The sequence below is a fragment of the Orcinus orca genome, chromosome 5 (genome assembly GCF_937001465.1).
Source record: "Orcinus orca chromosome 5, mOrcOrc1.1, whole genome shotgun sequence".
NCBI lineage: Eukaryota > Metazoa > Chordata > Mammalia > Artiodactyla > Delphinidae > Orcinus > Orcinus orca.
This window is the reverse complement of record NC_064563.1, coordinates 90,567,664-90,588,367: the sequence shown is the minus strand read 5'-3', so window position 1 is coordinate 90,588,367 and position 20,704 is coordinate 90,567,664. Positions and strand designations below refer to the sequence as shown.

General features: G+C 36.5%; 1 protein-coding gene across 1 annotated transcript in view; it reads right to left on the bottom strand.

The window, feature by feature from the left end:
- Positions 1–20,704, bottom strand: part of SLC9C1 (solute carrier family 9 member C1) — a 101,181-nt gene that overhangs the window by 25,243 nt on the left and 55,234 nt on the right. Inside the window, exons 14-18 of the mRNA XM_049710331.1 lie at positions 18,590–18,684; positions 15,170–15,289; positions 6,377–6,572; positions 2,750–2,938; positions 1,542–1,691 (exon numbers count right to left, since the gene is read on the bottom strand). Of these exons, the coding sequence (XP_049566288.1) occupies positions 1,542–1,691; positions 2,750–2,938; positions 6,377–6,572; positions 15,170–15,289; positions 18,590–18,684 (750 nt within the window). The remainder of the gene's footprint in view (positions 1–1,541; positions 1,692–2,749; positions 2,939–6,376; positions 6,573–15,169; positions 15,290–18,589; positions 18,685–20,704) is intronic.

Genomic DNA, 20,704 nt, shown 5'->3' with positions numbered 1-20,704 from the left:
TGTAGACCCAACACAGCCAAAAATAAATAAATAAACTGAATTAAAAAAATAACTTTAAAGAAAAATATGATGGGGAACTTTTCAGGAATTAGAATTGAATTTTGTGCAATGAATTTTATTTTACTCTAGCAAGAGTGGTGGAGAGGATAAGAAGCGGCATTACCTAGGCTAATTTTGAGAAGCCTAAAGGTAAGTCATATATTTTTTCTTAAAGTAACTTACTTTAGGATATTATTGATTCTGAAAACTGCAGGCATGCTAGTACTCTCCCATTCAATTTTTGATAGCCTCCAAATTTCGGAAACAGGTGTGGCTTTCAACCTTAAATGAGATAGAAGTTTTAACCAAACTATGTGGGAGCAGAAATGAGGACTGAAACTGGCCAATATCTTAGAGATTCAAGTCCTTCTGTATTTTCTACTGTGTATCCTCAATATGAGTGGTTATAAAGGTAATAAAATGCAGCAAAATAGTTTTATAGTTACAGGTGGTGAAGAGAGAAAAGATACAGCTCTTTGTATTCAACTACATATTGAGTGTCAATGTTCTCAACTACAAAGCTTTGGACATATAGCATATAGAATATAGCATTCAGGGTTTCCCTGGTGGCGCAGCGGTTGAGAGTCCGCTTGCCGATGTAGGGGACACGGGTTCGTGCCCCGGTCCGGGAAGATCTCACATGCCGCGGAGCGGCTGGGCCCGTGAGCCATGGCCTCTGAGCCTGCACGTCCGGAGCCTGTGCCCCACAACGGGAGAGGCCTCTCCCCACAGTGAGAGGCCCGCGTACCGCAAAAAAAAAAAAAAAAAAAAAAGACTATAGCATTCAAATGTTCTAAATTATCTTGAAAGGTGACTGCTTAATTCCACATAGCTGGCAAATTTGTGGGGACATATAATCTGCCTAATTGAGAAAATGAAAAATAAGGTCTAGAACTTAGGCCCTAGCATTCTCTTTGCTGTTTATTAGCTATGTGTGTGACTTTGGCATAATCATTTAACCTCTCTTGGCTTCATTTTTCTCATCTGTATAATGAGAGAATTAGATGTGATTTCCCTCTAAGTAAGTTATTGGTACTCCTTTCCATTTGCCATATCCCCATCCTTTACTTCTTTCATTATTTACTGTGGGAAAATCAGGGATATAGAGAAATAGAAGGAGCCTTTGGGAATTATGAGGAAGGTCCGTTGGCTCAACCCTGCCATCACTTATCGTCCTCCAATATTTCCTATTTAATGCATCTGTAGCCTGACAGATCCTGGAACTTGCATTGAGAGAAGCTGACCGCTGCACACAGGTTTCATGACAGCTCCACAAGGACAAAAGGATGTGCTCCAAGAGCCTCATAACTTGTTAATATGGCATAGACACTTCAGTAAGGAGCCTTTTGAGTAATCTAAATGTTGATCAGTTTCAGTTTTTACAGACAATTCTTAGCAAACCAGGAATCAAAGGTCATATATAGACAGAAGACATGATGGGTGAGGGAGACTGAGGGGTGAGGAACATAAACCATTTTCTTAGTATTTAAAGTTTTCCTCACCTGTTTAATCTGTTTAGAACTTGCAATCTTATCAATTATAGTCATTATGTCTGCTTCACCTTGGATATATCCTTTTAGTATAGCATACTTAAAGGACAGCTGATGACTCATCTTTTTATCTAATATCTGCAGCAACTTTGGTGTTACGAGCTAAAAAACAGGACCACTATTTAATATAAATTGTACAAATTATAGTTGATTTTATGTTGGTTAGTTTAAAATAGGTATTAATAAAAAATGACATGCTCTCAATGGTAACTATAGTAACTTGTCAAGATTCTTGGTTATTTTATTCATAGTATCTCTATAATTTCATGGCTAGAGCTATTTCCCCATAACTAATAATATTAGATGTCTCTGTGAGGTTAAGACTTTATTCTTTAGTTATTTCCCTTAGAGAGAATTGCATGCTATTTTCAACTGCTTTAAATTCTTGGAAAACAATGTGATTAATCTTCTGGGCTTAGGCCATAAAATGACCGTCTATAAAGTACTGTCACTTTTACCTGCTAAACCTCCCACTAAACCTTTCACTAGATGGTTCATTTGAGTGAGAGTCCACCACAACTATACTCCCTGTTTGGCCCCACAATTAACTTTTCATTGTTTCTTTGCTGAGGGTTTAAGTCCCCAGGTTATCTGTTACCCTTGTACAGTCTCCTAACTTCAGCAGAGTTGGCTGATCCCTAAGTCCATGCTCCATAATCTCCACACTCATATAGAAATAAATAACTACTCATTATACTTGTTATAGGAAGACATTAATTAGACAGTCAAAGGTCATTTTTGATGCTGTGATTTTATAATATTATGAGTTTATATAACACAAAATGTGTATTTTTCGGTTTCTTAATTTGTATGAATGTATACTATTTGCTTTGTCGCTACATGGTTTGTTTTGTTGATTTCCATCATTTATTTCAGGTATTCATAAGAATAAACATTACTTTGGAGTTTTCCTGTGCTCTCTATTCAAAGGAGAAGCTGTGATGAGTATTTCTGTACTTTCATGTGCTAAACAAATTTCTAATATAACTTGGATATTCATAATATAATCTGTTATAAAATTTAATTTGTCAAAGGGATCTAAAATATAAACATCAGCCCAACAGAAAGTGGAAACCATAACACTAGTAAACTGATTTTAGTCCATATTTCATGAAGCAGTCAGGAGCAGTTCGAAACTGCATGATTTAATAGTTCTTTACCTTCAAAATGCGTAGAACGCGAAGAAATCGAACAACTTTTATAAAGGCCACTGTTTGAATCAAATCAAAAGTATGATAATTAATGGAATTTGTCTCAATAAGCATTACATCTATGATGCCAATTAATGTAATTGTTAACTCAAATAGATTCCAGGCATGTAAAAAATATTCCTTCTTCATTGCTGCTATCTGTCGATTTAAAAAGAAATTATATTATCTTACTTGTTTTTGCTTTTACTACACCATTTTCCATAATAACTGAAACATTACTAGTTAGGTTTTTCTCTGATCTACCTTAAGATTCTACTTGTCTAAAATACTAGGAAGTGATCATATCAACTTGAAATTAAATGGTTAAAATATTGAAATATCTATTCCAAGAGATAAAATATTCAAAATACCTACTAACTTATTAATTCATTCTTTATTTATTTAAAAAATTTTTATTGAAAACCTACTATAACTAAGAGAGTAGGAGCGGTCAAAAATGATTGTGGAATCCAGCCTGGGAAATTAGGTTTCCAGGGGAATTTTGAAGCAAGAGTAGGTTTAGAGATGATACATTTGTTTTGAATATGCTGTTTGAGATGTTTGCACAGTATTTTATTGAAGAGATCCAGTCATCAGTTGTCTATATGATCTGAGGCTCGGAATAAAATCTGAGCTGGAGACATGAGTTTGGGAATCATTAGACTATGAATGGTAGTTGATGCCAAGAAAGTGGTTGAGATAGCCTGGCCCATGAGGCCCTTTATTATTTAATTCACGTCTGTGTCTCCTGTCTCATTTTCCATATCCTCCTCACAGATTTAACATCTCTCCAATCTGCATCGTGACCAACCCATCCCTAAGCTCCTGTCATTAGGAATATTGTTCCTTGTATGTGTCACATTGTTGCTTCTAAGTTTTCCCTTGTTCTTGTTGTCCACTCACATACTCCCTACTTTGACTCCTATTCATTATTCAGAATTCAACTCAAGCATCTCCTTTCCTTAATAGCCTTCCTTCTCTAAACCTACTATTCTGTGTAAGGAACTCCATTTTTTTCCCATAGCACCCTGTGTAGGTCTCTATCATAACACTTAAGATACTGATTTGTAAATTTGATTAATTTGTCTTTTTTAGCAGCCTGATCCCCCTACTCACTATGATTCAGAGACTGTAGGAGACAGACCTATTTACGCCAGGGAAAGCGTAAGCTCGATTACAAATTAAGAAACTGTCATGCTTGTTTGTAAACAGACTGTTGTGTGTTTAGTGGTAGAGAGTCATTTCCCTTGAGTCTGCTCACATTTGGCAGGGCTGAGGAAATTCAGTGTCTGAATCTAGGGAGCAGAAGACCAGATCCTGGTCTTGTGAGGTCCTGCTCAAGGCACCATTCAGCTACTGTAGATGTCTCATTTCCTTCTTATTGAAACAGAATATAGGTTAGATCATTCTCTTAGGAACTTGAAAGAACTGGTATCAACAGTAAGACTTTATCCAGATGCCCAGTATTTGGAAACGTGAAGGAGTTTTTTGGAGGTCAATAGAATACAGCCACAGGAGAGGAAGAGCTTGGTATAAAAGGATAGTGTAGGCTTCAAAGGAAGAGGGTTTGTTAAATATAAGGTTGTTAAAGAATGGTTAGAAATTCAGGTAATGGAAGCCTCCAGCACTCAGATATAGAAGAGTGATTACTCTTCCTCTGAGAAAGTTTCAAAAGATCCATTACTCTAATAGGTTGAGGAGTGTTTTGGGAAAAGTTTGAAAATACAAGAAGGAAAGTTTAAGGTAGAATTGTGTATTAGAAAGAACACAAACTTTGAGGGGTTGGATCCAAACTCTACTATCATTAGCTATGTGACCTTAAACAGCTTCTCAGAGACTCAGGTCCCTCATCTGTAAAATGCAAGTCATAATATATATCTACATTAAAGGGCTAACTTAAGGATTTGAAATGTTATAATTGCAATGATACCTGGTACCTTAGTGATCATTTATTATTGTTGTTATTAACATAATGAATTTTTAATAGGCATAGTACAAAGGGGGCAGAACTGAACTTGTGTAGAAAAAACAGCAAAGAAAATAAGTGAAGGCAAGCTTGTAAATCGGGCAGTGAAGATGAATCCTGAGTTAAATAGAAGGGAGAGACAAGAACAGAGTTGCACATTTGGGAGTACCCTCTTAGCTATGAAGTGTAGCGAAGTCTCTGCAGTCCTTTTCTGCTCTCTTAAGTGGACCTGACTGAAGGAGCTATGGCTATGCACAGTTGTGACAGAAGCTTAAACTTGGCAAAGTACAAAGACCACAGAGCTGGAGGAATCATTTCCTCTCATTTAGGCCAACCCTGATATCTTACAGAAGAAGAAACTAAGGTTGGGAAAAGTTTAGTGACTTGGTGAACAGCTAACTGTCTGTCAGAGAAAACCAAAACCAGAGCCAAGTCTGCTGCATCCCAGCTCAGTGTTCTTTCCACTATAGTACATATTAAGTGATTTTAGGGAATCCTTTACTCACACTCACCCTGGTACTAACCCTAACCCTAATTGCTTTATTTCTTCTTAATTAGGTGACATCTCCTATGGTCGTTCCAACTAATTGGAATTTATTACATACAATGTGATTGAATGTGAAGCCATTCCCCTCTCCCCACCAATCACAGCTCTGCAGTAGCATTTTAATTTTCCAGTAACGATTCGAGATTTCATCCACTTTGTTTGAATATCATATATAATTCTTCTATTTAAATCGTCTGGCTAAAAATATTTTATATTACAACTTGATCCATATGACACAATACTATTATCAGTTTGTGGACCCATCAATACATTTCCATCATTTAACAGCTACCTTTATACTGGATTTAACAAATCAAATTATGAAATGTTTTTCAAGTATAAATGAATTTCTATCAATCTACTTATCCATCTGTTTATCTATCTAGTATAAAAACAATAAAATGGGACTTCCCTAGTGGCGCAGTGGTTAAGAATCCACCTGCCAATTCAGGGGACACGGGTTCAAGCCCTGGTCCGGGAAGGTCCCACATGCCGTGGAGCAACTAAGCACATGTGCCACAACACTGAGCCCACATGCCACAAGTACTGAAGCCTGCACACCTAGAGCCTGTGCTCTGCAACAAGAGAAGCCACTGCAATGAGAAGGCCTCTCACTGCAACGAAGAATAGCCCCAGCGTGCCACAACTAGAGAAAGCCGGTGCGCAGCAACAAAGACCCAAAGCAGCCAAAAATAAGGAAAGAAAGAAAGAAAGAAAGAAAGAAAGAAAGAAAGAAAAAATCTTCCATTAAAAAAAAATAATAAAATGAACATCCAGGTGCTCACCTCTCTGCTAAGTTAAAGAACTTTGCCAATACCTTTTTAACTCACTCTGCATCTCTTTGACACACACTAATTAAAAATTTGCAAATACAAAATCAATACTTAAAGTATGAATATTTTCTATTGTCACCCTAAAATCACCTTTAAAAAATAAATTTGTTTGAGGAGTGAGGGAGAATTTTATACACTCCTTTGGAAAACTGTCTGTAGCTAGTGTTGAAAAATGAAATTAGGAAATCTCCCTGTTAGACATATCACACACACACACACAAACACACACACAAAATCACATTTTAGCTTACCTTAAGTAGTGCCTCCGTGATATAAAATGCAAGAAAAGAGTAGTTAGCATATGCTAATTCAAGCTCATAGATATCGTTTAACACAGATATCCAAGAAATTATAATAGGAAATATATTCATTAGTATCACAAGATATCCGACATACTCAAATTCATCAGTAAATACTATTTTATGACATACACGAAGAAAGCAATGGCTGTAAAAAAAAAAAGATAGTTTTATCTGATAAAATAATTACACTGAATTAATTTCAATATATGCTCAGTTCTGTCCTAATCATCAACAGCTACAAAGCCCAGCTTAATTCTGAGAAGTAGCTGTCAATACCATACACTTTCTGGCATCCTACTTCATATACTTTCCTTTAATTTCTTCCTCTGCTAAATATCTTCAGGCTGGTTTCCCCTCTTTCTCACTTTCCTCACCTCTCATTCATTTTTACTTATACTTTTAGTAGAAATACTTCAGATCATAAGACAGGGATAATTCAAATTGGAAATATTAAAAAAAAAACAAAGCAAATCTCTCCCACCTTCTAATAATTTCACTTCTCAGAGATGGCTACTATTACCAGTTTGAATATTTTTCCAATATTTTTGTTTATATAATCATATTTATAAATACAAAAGGAATTATATCATACATATTGTTCTATAACCTGTTTTTCCTCTTAGCAATGGATCATGAGCATTTTTCCTTGTCAAGGCATATAATCTGGAACAAATCCCAGCATGTGTCGTAGTGGAACAGGTTAGGTCATATTTTATCAAAAACTTTAAATTAACATACATGCTTTGAAAAATTATTTTTATACTGAGTATGCTAGACAGAATTGTGGGTGAGAGGAATTACTTAATGTATTTTTAATTTTATTTTTAAATTGTTCAACTAGTATAATAATGCATTATTATTGCTAAAACTCAAATGAAATTATTAATCAATTATTGATTGAAGAGTGGGTAAGTGCTGGATTATTTCTCTATTCTTAGAGGTAGATCCGTGTTACGCAGGACGTGAAATTTTTACAATTTGGACCCCTGTTTAAGGAAAAGAAGATGAAATTATGAATACATATATGATGCTGTCATCAAATTGCAAAAATCCTCCAAGGCCTCAGGCAGTGCCAGTGTGAGGGAGGAGCCATAGAGTGTAAGCTTTGTTAAGTTTATGGTAACACTGCCTTTGCCCTTCTCAGCCCTCTCTCCAGACTGTTTTCCTTTTCTATTTTTTTAAAAATTCAGCCATATTGAGGTATAACTGGCATAAAAAATTGTAGATATTGAAAGTGTACATCATATATACATGTATATATACAATACAATGTATATACATATACATTGTGACAGGATTCCCCCCATCTAGTTGATTAACACACCCATCACCTCACATAACTCTTTTTTGGGGGTGTGACCATTTAAGTTCTACTCTCTAGCAAATTTCAGTTATAAAGTACAGTGTTCTCAATTATAGTCACCATGTCTTACATTAGATCTTCAGGCATTATTCACCTTATAGCTGAAAGTTTGCAACCTTCTACCAATCCCTATTTCCACAAACCCTCAGCTCTGGTTTCTACTCTCTGTTTCTATGAGTTGACTATTTTTTTTTAATGAATGAATTTATTTATTTATTTTTGGCTGTGTTGGGTCTTTGTTGCTGTGCACAGGCTTTCTCTAGTTGTGGCGAGGAGGGGTTACTCTTTGTTGCGGTGCACGGGCTTCTTATTGTGGTGGCTTCTCTTGTTGTGGAGCATGGGGTCTAGGCACGCAGGCTTCAGTAGTTGCAGCACGCAGGCTCAGTAGTTGTGGCACACGGGCTTAGTTGCTCCACAGCATGTGGGATCTTCCTGGACCACGGCTTGAACCCATGTCCCCTGCACTGGCAGACGGATTCTTAACCACTGCACCACCAGGGAAGTCCCTATGAGTTGACTTTTTAAAATCTATTATTTTATTTCATTTTTTTCATTTTACTTATTTTTAGAGTTAACATATAAGTGATACCATGCAGTATTTGTCTTTCTCAGTCTGGTTTATACTTAGCATAATGCTCTCAAGATCCAACCATGTTGTCACAAATGCAGGAATTCCTTCTTTCTCATGGTTGAATAATACTCCATTGTATTTTCTTTATCCATTCATCCATTGATGGACACTTACGTTATTTTTGTATATTAACTATTGTGAATAATGCTACTGTGAAATGGGAGTGCAAATATCTCTTTGATATCTTGTTTTTATTTCTTTTGGATATATACTCGGAAGTGGGATTGCTAGATCATGTGGTAGTTCCATTTTTAATTTTTTGAGGAGTCTCCATAGTGTTTTCCACAGTGGCTGCATCAATTTAAGAGATAAGAGAATGTGAAATGAACAAAGAACTATATAAAGTAGCAAGAAAACAATTATCAAATGGCAATAGTAAATCCATACCTATCTACTGATGATTTTCAGTAGTGGTATGCTTAGATTCCTTTCTCTTTATCTTTTGTGTATCTACTATTGTTTTCTGCTTTGTGGTTACCATGAGGTTTACATAAAACATGTTTATATTTATAACAGTCTATTTTAAGATAAACTTAACTTTGAATACATACTAAAATCTTTACATTTTTACTCCTCCTCTCCACATTTTATGTTTTTGATGTTACAATTTACATCTTTTTACCTTGTGTATCCATTAACAAATTATTGTAGTTATTTTTAGTACTTCTGCCTTTTAACCTTCATACTAGATTTATAAGTGACTTACTCACCATTATTACAACATTAGAGTACTCTGAATTTTACTATATATTTATTTACTTATGAAATTTATACTTTGATATGTTTTCCTGTTATTAAAAAATTCCCGTTCATTTTACCTTGAAAGGGACATTAGTCCATTTTAACATTTCTTGTAAGGCTGGTCTTGAGGGTGCTGAATTCCTCAGCTTTTTCTTGCCTGGAAAAACTCATTATCTCTTCTTCAATTCTGAACAGTTTTGTTGGGTAGGGAATTCTTGGTTGGTAGTTTTTTCTTTTTTTATTCTTTCAGTACTTTGAGTATATCATGCTATTCTCTTCTGACCTACAAAGCTTCTGCTGAAAAATATGCTGATAGCCTTATTGGTGTGTGTGTGTCCCTTGTATATAACAAATTGTTTTTCTCTTGCTGCTTTTAATATTCTCTCCTTGTCTTTAACTTTTGACAATTTAATTACCTAATGTGTCTTGGTGTGGGTCTCTTTGGGTTAATCATATTTGGAAATTACTGAGTTTCCTGGATCTGGATGTCTGTTTCTTTCCCTATGTAAAGAAAGTTTCCTGCCATTAGTTTTTTGAATAAGTTTGCTGCCCCTTTCTTTCTCTCTTCTTCTGGGACCCCTATAATGTAAATACTGGTCCACCTGATGGTGTCCCATGAGTCATTTAAGCTATCTTCACTCTTTTTCATTCTTTTTTTTCCTCCTCTGATTGGATGAATTCTGCTGCCTTGTCTTTGAGTTTGCTTATCCTTTTTTCTGCTTGATTTCGTCTGCTGTTAAACCCCTCTATTGAATGTTTCAGCTCAGTTATTCTTCAGCTCTGTGATTTCTGTTTGGGACATTTTTATATTGTTTATCTCTTTGTTAAATTTTTCCCTTTGTTTATACATTCTTCTTCTGACCCTAGTGAGCATCTTTGATCTCTCTAACAGATAAATCACTCTAATAGATCTCTTTAAGAGATAAATCACTTATCTAAATTTCATTAAGGTGTTTCTGGAGTTTTATTCTGTTTTTTTGTTTGGAACATATTCCTCTCTCTCTTCATTTTCCTTCATGCTCTGTGTTGGTTTCTGCATATTAGATAAAACAGCCACCTCTTTCAGTCTTGATGGACTGGTCTTGTGTAGATAAACCTTATCATTCAGCCTAGCCTGAGCTCTTGGTTGTCTCTCAGACCTTCGTGATTGTCCAAGCTGCCTTATTTGCTCTTAGTGGCTCCCAGTAGTTGAGGATGTGCCAAGACCTGTTTGTGTCCCATTGTGGAGAGTATCATTCATCACCTAGATGCAAGCTGATTGGAAACTGGACTCCTCAGGTAGCAGCTTTTGAGGTATGCAAATAGACTTCTTTCAGGGAAAGACTGGGAGATGGGTATTTCTATCTGCTCCATCTGCACTGAATCCTGGAGGTGTAGTCCATTAAGAAGTGTTTCTTTGTTTGCTACAGTCCTGTGGGTCCTAAAATACAAGTCCCCTTGGCCACTAGAGCCAGGCAATCAAGAGGTGTGTCCTTTGTGTGGCAGCCACAAAATCCAGGGTGCCAAATTTTACACAAGCTCCTTCCAAGGAGACAACATCCTCATGAACCCATTAAGAACTGTTTCTTTGTCTGCTCTAGTCTTGTGTATTTTGTGGTTATAAGCCTCATTAGATTTCAAAACTAGGTATTTTGGGGGCCCATCCCCTAGGGTGAAGTCTTAAAAGTTGGGGTACTAGATATTGGCTCAAGCCCTTTGCTTCTTGGGAGAGACCGGGAGCTGTGTGTTCCCTTCCAATTGTATGTCTGTGCTAGGGGGTGAGTTTTATGGTGAAAGTGTGTCTCAGCCTTTCCTACCTGTTTCAAAGTAGGTATTTTCTCATTAGCTTGATGTGTAGGAGTTGCTCAGATAGTTTCTGGATTTCTTTCAAGGAGAACTCATCCATGTTTAGCTGTAGGTTTGGTGTGTCCATGGAAGGAATTGAGTTCAGGAGTCTCAATGCCACCATCTTGGTTGAGAGAACAGGCTGCTTTCTAAAATTTCTTCCAGCAATAAAATCACATCTGGCACAGCATTACACTTGAGGTTACCTTTTGCTTAAATTGATAATTGACTATAATCTGATTTGTTTATGTCAGATAGATAAATTAAAGGGGATATGATGGGAATTACTTACAATTCCTTTAAATCTTTAATGTTGGCGTTAGTTTTTAAACTCCTCCTGGAATGCTATATTGCTTCTCATTACTATTTTGGCCAAAGGTTCCACTTGGCCATTTCTGCCATGATTCTTACAATACAGGTCAACAAGGCAATGTTTGTGTTCAGCTAGACACTAAGTATATTCATCCCAATTATACACTTAGGGACTTAGGGAAATAACCACACAGTGGACCTGGTGGACTTCTATGAGACAGTCTGAGTCAGAAACTCCATAAATTATCTGGCCTAAAAGCTCCCAGTTTAACTTGAGGAACAAAATAGTATTTCAAGCCTTTGATATCAGTATCATTTAAAATGCCATAACCCAAAGTCCTAACAGAGTCTGAGTATTTTCTTTCCCCAATGCACAGGAACTCTGGTAAAATGATTAAATGTCCATTTGAGAGAAGATTGAGGAAATATTTATCCTACATATTTGTGGTGCTTGAGTTCTTTCTCAAGGACTCTGGTTCTGAGAATTGACTTAGCTATCTTGCAGTAGTTGACTTCATCCCTTTGCTCAACAGCTCTCCCTTTTTATCTTTAGAAAAGTCAAGTAATACCATAGTTAACTGTTTGTCTATATTGTCTTTTAATATACAATATTTGTTACCCATCCTTAGGTCAAACACTGTGACTGCTACTCCAGATTTGCTGTCCACAAAATAAAGTATGCCCACCTTGCCTCTGACATTTAAGTGTTGCCATCTGTCTTCTGCCATTCCCATTTCCTTTTGATACTAGAGAGGCCAGTTCCACAGCAGACTTAATGATGGTTAACCATGTCCTGCAGAGGACATCTATCATTGAGTTTCTCACTATTGCCTTGGTGAAGGGAAATATCCTCCGTTCTTTCACAGGGAACAAGATCATGAGGTTGGTTCTTCATTCTAATATAATAAATCTAGTTAAATATTCCAATTTTATCATCTTCACTTCATTTATTGTAGGTTATTGGCCTGGTCAAGCTTCAAAGAACCATCTCAGGAATATAATAGCACCAGCTCCAAGTGTCCTAGATAGAATGTTGAATCCTGAATTATCATGGATAAGACCTCTGTGCCAATAAGTTTCTCCCCAATCTGGCCTTATGTTGCAGCCCTCTGGTCCCATATCCTCAAGACCCATCCCCTTATATGTTCTACTAGTATTTGCTGATGTCAGGTCCTGTAATTCCGTCAGCTGACAAGTTGTAGTCTCCTGAAGCAGCCACTATATTTACCCCTCCAGCTGTGTTGAGACCTGACCTGGGTAATTACCTTGGAAGCAATGAAAAGGTGGTAGAAACTATTATATATATTTTTTCCATGTTATAGAATTTATATATAAATTATATATTTTTTCATTTTCATTATATAAATCTTCTTTTGGTGATTGGCCTTGTTCATGTTTGTGATTCCATCACTTACTAACTTCAACATTTCATTAATACTTGTAGTCCATATTGGATAATTTTAATAACTGAAGTCTTAGGGATATAAATCTGCCGTTATTTCTGCTGATTCACTCTCACGATTATTTGTTTCCTTGTGTCTTTGTTCATCTTTGATAGTGACTTCATCCACTGGTTAGAGAACTCAATTTTTATTTAGCACAATAATAAATGCTAACATTTAAGTGCTTACTTAGTGCTAGTCTCTGGACTAAGTGCTTCTACACACACTATTTATGTAATCTTTACAACAATCCCATAATGTAGGCAGAGGTGAACCCAACTAGCATATACTAGTACCTACTATATGCCAGTTATTTTGCCAAATGCTTTACATATATCAATCTCCAGAATATGACATCGATATTACTTTATCCGTTTTTCAAATGAGAAAACTGAGATCTGTAAAACTTATCCAGCTAATAAATGATAAAGACTAGGATTCTAAACTAAGCCATCTGACTCCAGAATCTGTACTACCTACTCTGAGATGAGTGATACATAAGAGACAGCCTAAAAGGTAGACGACTATAAATCCTAGTTTTTCAAATCTCCATTTCTTTGTACATCAACAGAAGTAAGTACTCAGAAAGTTGTAGCCTAAGTCACTATTGAAGGTTTTAAAAGAACCATAGTACAAAAATATCCATTTGGTATTTACTGATACTCCTATTGAGAAGAGGGAGACCTCTCTTGAATCTAAGAAAAGAAATAAAAGACATCCCAGTTGGAAAGGAAAAAGTAAAATTATCTCTATCCCTAGATGATATGCTCTTAAATACAGAAAGTCCTAGAGAATTCACAAAAAACAACTAGAGCTAATAAATGAATTCAGCAAAGCTTCAAGATACAAGATCAATATACAGAAATAACTTGTATTTCTATACACTAGAAATAAACACTACAAAAATGAAATCAGGAGCACAATTTTATTTGAAATAGCATAAAAGTATTTAGGATTAAATTTTACCAAAGACATGTACACTGAAAACTTTAAGACATTCCTAACAGGAATTAAAGATCTAAATAAATGAAAAGGCATCCCATGTTCATGAATCAGAAAGTTTAATATTTTAAGATGGTAATACTACTCAAAGCAATTTACAAACTAAATGTAATCCCTAAGAAAATCTCAATGACATTTTTTATGTGCATAAATAGACAAGCTAATCCTAAAATTCATATGGAATTGCAAGGAACCCTGAATAGCTATACCAATCTTGAACAAGAAAACAAAGTGGATGGACTCACATTTCCTGATTTCATAATTATCTAGCAGATGTGGAAAACAATTTGGTGTTTCCTCAAGAAATTAAATAAATTAATTAAATTAAATAAATGTTATTTTCATATGATCCAGCAGTTTTACTCCTAGGTGCATACCCAAAAGTTGGAAAGCAGAAATTCAAACAAATACATGTACGTAAATGTTCATAGCAGCACTGTTTACAATAGCCAAAAGCTGAGAACAACTCAAATACTCATCAACCGTTGAATGGATAAAGAAAATACAGCACGTCTGTACAATGGACTATTATTCAGCCATTAGAAGAAATAAAGTATTCATACATGCTACAAAGTAGATGAACCTTATGCTACAGATACATGCTACAATGTGGAAGAAACATTATGCTGAGTGAAAGAATCCAGAAACTGACTTACTTCACCCTGTATGACAGACTCTAGGTCCATCCACCTCACTACAAATAGCTCAATTTCGTTTCCTTTTATGGCTGAGTAATATTCCATTGTGTATATGCGCCACATCTTCTTTATCCATTCATCTGTCGATGGACACTTAGGTTGCTTCCAGGGTGGGATAGGGAGGGTGGGAGGGAGGGAGACGCAAGAGGGAAGAGATATGGGGATAGATGTATATGTATAGCTGATTCACTTCTTTATAAAGCAGAAACTAACGCACCATTGTAAAGCAATTATACTCCAATAAAGATGTGAAAAAAAAAGAATCCATAAACCGAAGGCTATATGTTATATGATTCTATCTATATATTACATTTGGAATAGGTAAATTCATAGAGACAGAAAGCAGACTAGTGCTATCCAGGAGCTGGGGGGGAAGAGAGAATGGGGAGTGACTGCTTAATGGGTACTGGATTTACATTTGGGGCAATGAAAATGCTGTGGAATTTGACAGAGGAGATGGTTGCCCAACGTGAATATACTAAATAACCCTGAATGGTACACTTAAAAATGGTTAATGTTTAATCTTGTATGAAATTTACCTCTATAATAAAAGTTATTACACTATATATTTTTTTCTTTAAGTAACTTTTTGTATGTATATAAGTAATTTAGTTGTAAACCACCTCAAAATATTTTACAAAGTATTCAGGATATAAATTTTTAAAAATAAATAAAAGGAAATTTCAAATGATTATAATAACATTTCTAGTAAGGTTTAAAAGCACTTACCTTGATGGGATCCCTTTTTCCTTTTTCGTATTATACACCCAGTTGAGCAATACTTTTCTAGTAAGGACAAGAATTTTTTTGCTTTCAGAGTAATTCTTTATTGTCTCTGCACTCATATATCTAAAAAAAAGAAAAAAGAAGAAGAACCTTTAAATATGCTTTAAAATTTTTGAGATAAGTTTAATGCAGTATTGTCAGGAAGCAGGAAAACTATTTTGTCCAGTGACGACAGGAAATGAGACACTTTCATGGGCATAGGTCCAAGTCATGAAGATGTAGATGAAGGTGGATATATAATTATGAAGTTAGATTGTGGGACTCATCATTAAACAGAGAGTAAAAAAAAAAAAATGGAGATAAATATTTCAAAATAGAGAAGTCAAGTTTCAGGGAGAGAAAGCATACCATGATTCAAATATTTGGGATTCAAATATATGTGGGTTTTTGTGTTTGATCCTCCATTATCTGGGTGGCAGTGAACAAATTACCTCATTAACCTGTTTGCTCTCAGAATGGAAGTAAAAATACTTATGTCAGCCTGGGAAACTTAAATGAGAAAGCATATATGAGGCATCCAGCCCAACTCACACATTCACCCATCTCTTTTCTTGTACCTTCTGGGCAAGTAATCAGGGAGTTTATGGGGAAAATACAAGTGGAGAAGTGAAAGAGTAAAAATGGTTACTTGGAGAAGTTGGTGCTCATAAACCGCCAAAAGACATTTGCCCCAAGTTGCCTGTAGGTTTCTTCTGGGTTTTTTGTTGAGGCAGTTCAGATCTATATGTTATCATTTGGTCCTGCTCAGCAAATTCCCTTGGTTTCATGAGGAACTTACCTGCTGCTGACCAGATACTTACATTGTCTTCATCAGAAGGAGGATGGGGCTCCATCCCTGGATCTGAGGCCCTACCTTAAAATGCAGCTTAATGGAAAGGCATTGGTGACTTAAGTACAAAGGTGGACCTTGTTCTTCCTATGGATTATGATGTTCTCAGCCTAAAATTTGGGCAATTTCTCTGTTACAGGGATACTGATATAATTAAAAAGAAGGAAGTTATTCCGTTCTCTGTGATTCAATATAATCATGTAGTAATTACATGGAAAATCATGAATGTATATATGACTTGATTCATTTCTGCTTTTTAAAATATTTGATTGAGCACCTTTTATGCTTGATAAATGCATGGGATAAACCATTAATACTGGTCTTTGCCCTCAAGAATCCAGAAGACTAGTGGAGTAAAACATGCAAACAACAGTTGCAGTTAAGTGTAGTAAGCGTTCTGCAGAGACAATAAGAGGACACTCTGGGCCCACAAAGGAGGGTGTTGAATACAGTCTTGGGGAATCAGGAAACCTTCCTGAAGGAATTAATGTCTAAGCTAAGATTTGATCATTTCACAAGTTCCTATGAATCCTAAAATTCTGTGATATCAATGTGTGTGATATTTTACAGGCCAAATTATTGTGTTTTTCAGGCTCCTGAGTTCCTATTTTATATCAACATGTTCACTGTTTAGACCTGATTTAGGAAAAGAGTATGATCTCTCTAACTGGATAGTGAGGTAGGATAGCTTTGAACCCGTGCTCTGTAATTCATTAGTTAAATAACCCTGGGTAAATTATTTAATCTCTCTGTGCCCCACTTTCCCCATCTGCAAAATAAAGATAATAATAGCACTTATAGGATTTTTATGACATTGAATGGGTAATACATGTAATATGTTTAAAACTGTATCTGACACAAGACAATAAATATAAGCTCTATTCGAAGTATTGCTTCTTAGGCAATTACGCAGGCACTTAGCACAGGTCCTTGTACCTCTATTTAACCCCCTACTGTTTTTATCTTTAGACTTGTTTTCTTGCCACAGGGTACCCCAACAGGTGGGGCTATGGATAGGAATGATCAGCAGATGGTGAAATCAACTCCAAAGCAACACAGCAAAGCAGTTATCACTGAACACAAGTGTAATTAAGAGAAAGTTCTCTGATATGAACACCATTTCACTGATCTTGATATTCCCCAGTGCTGGCATATAGTTTTGCACACATTAGTATTCAATATTTATCTCTTGCATGTATAAATGAAAATGTAATAAATGTTTCAAAATTTGCCTTTGTTGCCCACTACGAGTCCTTTCACACCTTAACCCCATTTACTCTGGGTCCTCAGAGGCATATGTTGCTTCTGCCGTCGTGGATTTTAAGAGGAAAAATCAAGGTGGTGGGCTGAATTGCTCTATATAGGTACTGTTTTATATGTATTCTACATGTTAACCTCTCCTGGACAATGCAGTGATACTACTTTTCAGCATGCCATTTGTTCATTCATTTAAAAACTTCCACTGTACATAGTGCATCTGTCTTTAAAGTATGAATCATATTGTTTTAAATTGATCACATCGGCCCAGCCTTCTCCCTCTACTTCACTAACATCGCTCAGGTCCCCTAAGCATTTGAGGGCCCTAGAGCAAAAGGGCAGGTGGAGGACTTGCACCATATATGGAAAGATAATGTCATAATGATTTACATGGCTAGGCTTGAAATTAAAACTCTTAGACTCTTTGAAAATCTGTACTCACACTGCAGTGAGAGCATGCTCTAGTGTCTGGCTGTTTCTCTTCCCACACACAGCTTTATCTCTCACTGTACCTCAAGCCGGTGCATGTGAGTGGACACCAGGCTGGCACATGTCTTAGGTTTTGAGGGGTGCACACCAAGGGCCCAGTTTGCTTGTAAGATCATGACATAAGGGAAAAGGCCCAAGCGATCCTAGAAATAAGCTTAGGACCACTTGAGCAGGAAATTTTGGTGTCCGCAGTACCAGAAGTGAGATCTAGAACAAGAAGGTATGTCTGGGTTTTGGGTGGTCACTGTCGCAACTGCATTGCAGTTTAACTCATCCTCTGCCCAATCATACATCCTTCATCCTTCCACTCCACAGGGGATGATCTGAGGGTACTCCCTAACATGCTGACTTTGAGGAACTCATTGTCGACTCTGGAGGCTTGCATCTAAGGAAATCATTATGAGTATATCAGGAGAGGTTGTGCATTGGGAAGATGTGCCTGGAAGAACTAAGGAAGTCTTTGACCTCAGTGAGGTATCTGAGTAGCCTAGAAGGAGGAGTGGTTTACCACAGCTTAGCTTTGCAGGGGTGGGCAAAAGGAGAAAGGGAAGAGCATCTCAGTCAGAAGCAGCAGCTGGTTCAAATGCACAGAGGTGTGAATGAGTGGAGCAAGTTTGGGAAACTGGAAGCAGGTGATTTGGCCTGGTTGTGGGGTGGAGAGCAGGCAGTGGCTTGCACGCATAATACTGGATGATCTCAAGTTACCGGACAAAAGCGGGAAACTCATTTGCACAATTTCCTAAATGCAGTGGCTTAGGCTGGAAGCTTTCTCCTGAAAATATACTTACTCTCCTTTCTCACCAAAGCTTCCTGCTGCACCTACCAGCACCTGGACTGCACTCTGGGACAGAGTCTCATTCCTGTATTGTCTCTGGTAGCTTGCCTAAAAGAAATGTTGAATCAAATCATTCTATAATATGGGTAACAGGGACAATATATTATTTTCTTTATGGAAAAATAATCTGTGAGAAAGAAGTCAAAATCCCCAAATAATCTGGTATCTTTATATAAAAAAAGTTTTTTTTCCTATGGAGTCCAGACCATGAGGTCAGTGCAGAAGGTAGGTCTGAGTTTTTGGTGGAATGAAAATGGTTATGCAGGAAACTAGGTTCCTCTAGATGTTAATTAGGTTTTCAAAAATAAGTGGAGTTCTGTGGCCAAATAAGTGTGGGAACTGTTGCAAACTATCCCCATCTTAAAAGTTTCTAATGCATATTAGAATATTAAAAACTCTGAGAAATTCTACAGTAAGGGATTCTGATTTATAGCTTTATTTAATTCCACTTCCCCCAATATTTTGACAACAGAACTCTCTTGTCTCCAATCAATTCCCAGCATGAAATGAGCTGCTCCTGTGGTGCAGAACACAGACATTCATTCATTCAATCCATATACTGAGAGCCCACTCGACTTCTGTGTGCTGAACATTGTTGAGAATCAACTTCCTAAATTGGGATGTGTGATATGACTAAAGATTCCTGGTTCCATAGAAGACACTCTGTCTGCACAATTATTTACAGACATTGAAACATGGTTTTGCTCTTGGGGGATCCTAGAAAGGGACAGAACTAAATTTAAGGATGAATGGTCAAAAGGTTATTTGTCAGTAATGAAAGGAATTCTATAGAGTATCATTTTCTCCTTAAACTTCATTAAAATATTTGCAAAATAATGTAGCATTAAAATATTTTCAGTATCCTCAAAGATAAACACTGTAGTTTGTGGGGAAAATAAGAAAGCTGAAGGTCATATGGAGCTCACGAAAGCTTAGTGACATAAGTGACAAAGCAGTTAGATACTAGAAAAATGTTAACTCTTAAGTGATCCTTCATACCAAAATGTAAGAAGAATTTAGAGAATGGTTGATTCCTAACAATAACTGCCATCTCTGAGCTCTCTGTTATACTATTGAATTAACATAATTATGTTTTACAGAAAATTATTTAATTCTTGCAACAGCTTTATGAGGAAGGTATACGAATCTGCATAGATGAGAAAGATGAGCCTCCTCAGGGAGTTGAGCAGTTTTCTCAAGATCACATTGGAAACTCAGTTCTTTCTGAATTTAAAGCCTGCCTCTCTTTTCCCCCATTATGTTGTGCTGCTCTCCTGTGCCACTGTCTTACCATGCTGTGCTTCCTCTTCTTTCTTTTTTTAATTAGTTAATTAATTTATTTGTCTTCTCTGGGTCTTAGTTGCCGCACACAGAATCATCGTTGCCTTGTGTGGGTTCTTCCTTGTGGCATGTGGGATCTTTAGTTGCGGCATGCATGCGGGATCTAGTTCCCTGACCAGGGATCAAACCTGGGACCCCTGCATCGGGAGCGTGGAGTCTTAACCACTGGACCACCAGGGAAGTCCCCCTCTTCTAACATACAGTAGTGGAGGAGATATTGCTCCCGTTAACAAGAGCTGGCTGAGATTTAAATAAAAACTCTCAGAGCTTTGAAAACTGCAATAACCAATTAATACTGTTGGGAACAGTGAACATTAGTATTGAGATTGCAGAAATCAAATCAACAAGCTAAGATACACATGAAAATATGTCTAGAACAAAGAAAGACTAAAAATATATGAGGTGAGATGAAGATCTGGAGAATAGAACAGAGAGATCCAATATACTTTGAAAAATAGGATTTCTGGATTAAGACCTAACACACAGCACAAAATCAATGAAGATATAATAGTAGAAAAAAAAGTTTAAGACAATAAATCAAAAAGGTACAGGAAGTATATATTGCAGAAAACAGGCTATCATGAGTGGAAGGAATCTAAGAGGTCATTCAGGTAGCATAATTTCCCCTTTTACAGATGGGGAGAATAATAACTTAAAAGAATATGTTCTGAGTCACATATCATATTAATAATAAAAGCAAGACTCAAAATGGAGTCTCCTGCATTGA